Below are 7,272 nucleotides of genomic sequence, written 5' to 3' on the forward strand. Positions count from 1 at the left end.
CTCTTTCCCACAGGCAGTCTCACGTCTTACTGCTAATCACAGCCTTAGAAAACTGAGCCACGTATCTATCACCAGGTAAAAGATTAAGAATATCAACAAGGAGGGTGTTGAAATAAGGAATGTAATTTTCTGTTACCTGTATAGGCAGACATTTAAGACAAAGAGAACTCAGTAGGTTCAGCTGGTGTAAGCCCATGTAACTTTGGCTTTAGCTTGCTTTCCTGAAGAGGCAAGGCTTATGCAGTCAAGCTCTGTGTGTGATAGCCCTTACTAATAACATTTAAAACAAATGATGCAGAGGGAATGGAAGGCTCCAGAGGACAGAACTAAGTTCTTGTAACATCTATGAAACTACATGGTTGAATATAGGGAAGGAATAATAATCTGCATGCGTGTAGTATTATCTTGAAAAAGAACCACGGGCTGCAAGCCCTGCGTCTTCTCCAGCCTGCCTTACAGATCTGCAGCACACACTTTTTTCAGTCAGTCTTTGAAGAGCAGGAGGTCTGGTGCGTGTGGCCCTTCAGAGGACAGAAGGGGAGAGCTGAATTTCCTTCCTGGGGTAAGTGCCAGAGTGTAACCTCTCTGCCTGCTGGAAGGAACCCATGCCAAAAAGAAGTGTAAATGCCTCAGCAGTGGTGAATTTTTCAGACAGTTTGCAGTTTCTTCAAAACCTCAATCACAGCAAGATATGACATTCTACAAGACAAGATTTCAGTACCAGTTTCAGTCCATGCTTACTGAAAATCAGGTTTCTGGCCCTCAGGAAGTCAATTGGTACAAAACTGGCAACCTGCAATGAAGATGATGGGACTAGGGATGGCCACAAAGACACAGACAGTCTGCAGGGAGGTGACAGTGGGAGTTATGGCACAGCACCTGCCAGCATGGCTGGCCTGCGCTCGAGCCAACAACAGCCACTCGCACTGCTGGCATGGACAGGATTTGGGCAGAGGGTTTATATTATCTTTAGCAAATATGAGAAGATATTAATGGGAAAGTCGAGTGTTTGTTCCTCTCCCAATTTTTTGCTTCGTGCAGAGTGCAGACATTGACATTAGATATGATTATTTCAAGCCTTTAGGAAACTAAAGTGATGCCCAGGTATCTGCCACTCAGCTTGTCCTGAAAGCACTGCCTGCAGGTGCGGGAGCTACATACGTCTGTAAGTTTATAATTAACTCCAGTGAAAGAGAGTAGAGATTTTATTCTTTTCTGGGCAGGCGGCACTATTAGAAAGCACCTGGGATGAAGGGTCTCCCAGACGCAGAGAGAGAGCACCGGGAACAACTCCTGGTTCCTCAGTCCTCTGACAGAGCCACCGCCTGGCTGCAGGGTGCAATGCAGACCGAGCCTCCGCACGCCGGGAAACGCGTTAGGTGGAAGGAGAGATGGTTTAACAAACTTGAGCATCTTGGGCCCCCTGATCAGCAGATGTCTACCTGAAAACCTGTGACCACGGTTTTTTAAACACGTCAGAGGACTCGGGGCAGGATGCACTGGGATCCACCTCTGTCACTGCCACGCATTGAAATCTTTTGCATGTGAGGAGGAAAACATATAATTTGCATTGCAGTTGTCACATGAGGATCAAGACCTCTGTCCCAAAGAGAATCAGGGAACTTCAAATCTCTTGCAGTCAATCTTTCAGGCTTGTTGAGGACATCCCCTTGTCCAACTGCAGTAAGAGCTCAGGCAGAGCCTAAATGTGCAACTATGAATTCAGATTTGGCTCCTATTCTCTCCAAGCTCTCTTAATATTCCCACTCCCAGGTTGAAAAATAGTACCCTGTGTTTATACATATAATCAGCACTGTACCTCTGGTAACCACAGGGTCTAAAATGTGATCTTGTAACCCTTCACGACTGAGCATACCTAGGGCAGACAAAAACTGTCAGACTATTTGTTAGAATTTGTTTTCTTCATGTTGCTAATAGAAGTGGCATCCTTTGCTGTGTGGGTGCCTGTTCTCATCGCTGAGAAGAGCAAACACTATACATGAGACCTAGTGGATACTAATAAGTATAAGCAGGGCTAAACCACAGGCAGAGGATGGGGTAACAAATATATATTTATTTTAGAGTTGTTGTATGATGCTATGAAGCTTGTTTATGTAACCAGATAACTGAAATAACACCAATCCCCACCCTTAATGAAGGGTCACACCACAACAAAAACAAAAACTCTTGCAGGGTTCAAACTGGCAGGCTAGTGGTTGGTGGTTGCTTTTTCAAGATTTTTCTGTCTATGGGAAAACAAAAATTAAGACCACAAGTGACAGGAGACATCAGGAACAGGCACAGGAGCTCTGGGATGCAGCACGTCCAGGTGCTGGGCCAGAGTTGTGTAAAACAAGGAACTGGACATTGAAGGAAGTCTCTCCTGTTTGACTGATTTCTTCCACATCCAAGGAACTTTTAAAATAAACACTATCCAGAGATATCTGGTTATATCATCAGTTTCTCATTCCTAGTGAATACAACCTTCAAAGTTTCTGTTTTAACTCTCTTTCACATCAAAAGAGGGACAGAACAAATCTTCATCCATTTTTGCTGAAAGCTGGATTTGTGCTAGTGACCTATAAGTGCAAGGTTTTCTAGTCTACTGTCAGTCTTCTGAGCCACATACTTGCCACATTTACTTCTACTACAACCCTTCAAGATAAACTCTGGGCTTGGAGACAGAGTATTTTGTACCAAGTGCCTCTTTTTACCTTCCTTTCTCACCTTTCCTTTTCCTTACAAGTTATTTTTACGCTTGTTAGTTCATGGCAAAATTTACACTATTTTCAACTAGGAGAGTAAGATTTAGAGCTCTTTTTATGGTGCCCGTGGCTTTTGTAAGCAATAATAGAGAGTAATTTAAAAGATCATTTAAATGCCATGGCTCCTGCAGGACAGGCTGAGAATATTCCAAATCCACAAAGAAATTTAGTTTAAATATACATGCAGATTGGTAAAAATAAAGAGCCCTGGCTTAATGATTTTGTTAAATATATGTATGCATAATACTGTACTTGTTAAAACAAACAAACAAACAACAAACACACAAACAACCAACCCCCCCCCCAAAAAAAAAAAAAAAAAAGTACAAGAATGTAACTATATATTGAGTATTTTTTGCTTGCAAAAACCTGGAATTTCATTCTGCAGTAGCAGGTGGTGGTTAGTTTGTTATACAGGGACACAGACCCACACTGCTGCACAAGGAGAGCTAATCTCTCTGAAGATCTGTCAAGTTTCTTCTCCTTTTTCCTCAGCAGATGGAGTCCCTCAGTTCTAACAGTGCAGCTCAGAGATCCACTCCTGACCCATCTGTAGGTAACCCAGAGCTATGAAGGGCTGCACAGGCTGTGGCAGAGCACCTCTTCTCTTCTGAGCTGTTGCTTCTCCTGACATCTCTAGAACCCACAAGAGACTCTAAAGAACTACACATTTTAGGGAAGAGCATGTGACTCTGCTCCAACCCTGTTTCTGTCCTCCTTAGTACATTACTTCCTCATGTGAGTTTTTTGTTTTCCTTGGAAAATTCTCCTTCCACCACTCAAAGAAATCTCTTAACATGTTTTGTCTTGCTCTTCTCTATCTGACAGACCAGAACCAAATATGAGTCTATGGTCCTCCAGCCAGTTTCAGGAACAAGGCACCATGGCTCAACTTTATTCTGTGAAAAACCCTGAAGGTAAATGTCAAGGTAGATGAATTAAAAATAAAATCAGTGTTGGGTTGTGTTAATTTTCAGCATCTCTCAGTGATCTTAAGTATAGAAATGTATTTTTTTCTTAAAGTGGAAGATGAGGTTCTGGTGTATGTATTAGGCTTGAGAAGCTGAAGCTTCAAGGAAAGGTGCCAAATATTGCAAGAATTTTTTCTCAGATCTGGTAAGGTAAAGTTAGCTTTGCTATTATCCATCTGTCTTTATATCTTCTCTCAGCATTGGGTATAGGAGAGAGCTTTTGGCCACCCAGCTGGTGTGTGTTTGTGATGGTAGTTGGAAGACAGTCAACCTCAGAAGAGAGAAAAACCTATCCTAAGTTATTCCTGTCCACCTCAAAAGCAGCTACAATGCACCATCCATCAGTACCAGGTTCTAAATAATTAATTCTACTACTAATAAAGTGTCCCCATTAAAGGTTCTGCCTTTAATGTACTGAGAAACCACTTTCACTTCCAGCTGAAGCCAGGCATATATTATTGGTTCACTGGAGACACAGCATTTTTTTAATATTCATCATACTACAGCACATCTCTCAAAATACTGCAGAGACTATAAATCAACTGTTCTTTTTAATTTTGTTTGTATAGTGTATTATTTCAATTATTTAGATTTAAGATAGGCTTTTTGATAAGGTGGGCTCTTTATTCCATGTAATTAACTTCTACTTATCTTGAAGGAAAAAGTCCTCCCATTACAAGGGAAAGGAGAAAACATCAATTAAAAAAACAATGTTTTAAAGCAAATAATATCTATATGAGGTGTTGCAGAAATTATCCTATTGATCAAAAACCCTGTTCATAGCTCCACTATGAATACGAATGCACAGCAGCCAGTAATTCTTCTGGCACTTTGACATTAATTCAGTTAAAACTAAAATAGCGTCTCATTTAGGAAACTTCAAAAGCTATTGGAACAATCATTTTCCTCACTTACCTTGAGACAACCAGTGGGAGAATCAACATTTTCAGCATCCTCATCAGTAACTCGCCAGGGAATTGGAAATAACTAATTTCCTAGAAATACATGGAGAGATGCTTATTGTTTTGAGATAAAGAGTGTCTACACAAGTCCTGCGAGAGCTGTGGATCAGATAACAGTGGTAAAACCTGCAGCTTTGGTATATAAGGTGGCAAAGATAGATAGGCTTTAAAAGATGATTCAAAAATCAATTAAATTACATACTGTACTGTAATTCAACAAGCACACCACATTGTTCCTTTACAAAGGAAGGAAAAAATGAAATATGCCATCTCTTCAGGACTAGCGTCAATAACCTGCACTTTATTCTGCATTTTGTGTGTTTTTCCAGATGTCTATGAAGCTACAGCTTGGACACAAAAGGTGTTCAGACAGTGGTGAGCAGTAGCAGAACACAATTTATTTTCATCACATTTACTAAAAGTCATATTTTTAAACTGAGATTTATATTTTGAGCTCAAACAATGCATTCAGCAACGTGTGTTGCCCTGTCTACTCTGCCTGACTAATAACGCAGAAAGAAATTAGTATCTGCAAAGAGCTTAGTGGAAGCATGCTGGGGAGAAAGCCCCAAGTCACTTTAATAGCACGGTCTGCTAATGATGGGAAATCTCAAATTTATTAATACAAAATACCATTGGTGTCATATAAACATCTGTACCTCTGTACATCTGATGATGAAAAATATTACCAGTATTTTCTTTAGATATACATGCTCCGAAGTAACATAAAATCCATGAAATATATTGCACTACCAGTTTTACCAGGTCTGTATCAGACACTACATTTCATCTAGCTTGAACGTCCACCATTATCACCCGTACTTGCAACCTTGTAATGTGCTTATGCTAGAATTAGTGTCTTAAAGACCAGAACCTTTCGCAAACAGATTGCTTGAGAAGACATGAAAATACCCAAAGAAGAGTGCAGATTAATAAACAGATGAAATTAAATTCATCAAACACATATACGTGCTTTCTATCTTCAAAAGTCCATCCTGAAGTTCCACAAGTTGCTATGTCTTTTGTTACATAAGTGTGGGATTTTCTGTGCAGTGCTACACGGCCACACTCACCTGCTGGGAGAGTCGTCTGGTCCTCAGGAAGAATCCGAGAAGACAGCCGATGGTGACAGACAACACCGAGAGAATGAGCAAACCATTTCTCTTAAAAACATCCTTGATCCGGGCGAGGACTGCATCAAAACCCACTGCCATGCTGTCCGTGCTCTGTGGAGAAGAATCAGCATCCCATGGAGAGAGAATTCACTCCCTTCTCTTGTTCGGGTGGACAGATCTAGCTCTGTATAGATCAGATCAAAGCACTTCCAGTTCTGCTTAGCTGACCTGCAAGGTCACCCCTCTGCCAATAGCCACCGAGCAAGCAGCTGGCATTATTGTTTCCAAATTAATACCAACAATCCTATTATCAACTACATCATTAAGAGCCTGGAAGAAGATTAGGGGGCTCTGGAAAATTAGAACAGAATGCAGTAGTATTTCTAAAACAAGACTGGTTCAAAACAAAGTGACATTCCTGGGAGCAAGATGGTGTCTGAGTGCATCCCACGGTCTCCCCAGTTTGAGGTCTGGGCACCCAAACCTGGAAAGGGAACAGAGCGTGCCATGCATTCCCATGGGCAGAAGCAGTGTTCCGGCAGGTTTTCTAAAGGGCAGAGCAGGTAACGTTTTGAACTGGACTATCACAACAGGGCAAGCTAGGTGAGACTGAACTTCATTAACTGAAGCAGGCTTGGGTTTTGTGTTTTCTTGGCAAAAAAAGACTGCATGAGTAGCAGAGGAGACATGCATTAAGCATAAGACAGCTGTTTACCGTAACACGCAAGGACACCTCCTGGAATTTGCCATTTATTATCCTGGAAGTGAAATGATTTCACTTTTCTTCCAACCACTATGTTGATTAGAGGGGGCCAATTTACTTTCAGAGGATTATCAGACTAAGCCATGGGGATTGCTTTCCTTTCCTTTGCCATGTCCACATGCAATCCTAACGTCAGTTTTCATGCTAGTATCTGATAAAAATACATCACCAAACTGTTCACCGTGCCGTGCTTTCCTACCAAAATCTTCAGTATTTCTGAGTTAAGTCTATGATTATGCAGTGCTTTTATGGAAAATATTCCACACAGTACAACATGATTGTGTATTTGCAATATTATACTTTACACTGTAATGCAGCTTTTGTTGTTACATGCTCATATATGGGTAGAAAATGTGAGTTTTAGCTGTTCCATTTGGAAGTAGGATCTAACTACGGTGGCTAAGACATAAGGACACACAACAACAAAACATAAAAAAATACATGTGGAGTCGATATGCTCAACAAGAGCCCTGCCAAAACAAGGGGATCATAGTAAACTTTATTAATGTGTATGTAACAGAGGCCTGAACTAATTTCGAACCGTCCTGCTCGGCAAAGTTTCTAATATCCAGATAACTTCGCTACCTCGACAGCACGCATCGAATACGCTTTCCAGATGAAATAATACTAAAAAAGCCGCTTCACGAAGTCACGCCAGGCTCCGCGCTCGCCGCTCTCAGCCGAGCGGCGAGGGGC

At 41.3% G+C, this 7,272-nt stretch overlaps 1 protein-coding gene across 1 annotated transcript in view; it reads right to left on the reverse strand.

The window, feature by feature from the left end:
• Positions 1-5,912, reverse strand: part of LOC103776849 (excitatory amino acid transporter 5-like) — a gene marked incomplete at its 3' end in the record, with an annotated part of 37,268 nt that extends 31,356 nt beyond the window's left edge. Inside the window, exons 1-2 of the mRNA XM_008944412.1 lie at positions 5,772-5,912; positions 4,652-4,731 (exon numbers count right to left, since the gene is read on the reverse strand). Coding sequence (XP_008942660.1) covers positions 4,652-4,731; positions 5,772-5,912 — 221 coding nt within the window. The remainder of the gene's footprint in view (positions 1-4,651; positions 4,732-5,771) is intronic.
• Positions 5,913-7,272: the final 1,360 nt, after the last annotated feature.

The sequence above is a fragment of the Merops nubicus genome, unplaced genomic scaffold (assembly GCF_000691845.1).
Source record: "Merops nubicus isolate BGI_N331 unplaced genomic scaffold, ASM69184v1 scaffold10930, whole genome shotgun sequence".
Lineage (NCBI taxonomy): Eukaryota > Metazoa > Chordata > Aves > Coraciiformes > Meropidae > Merops > Merops nubicus.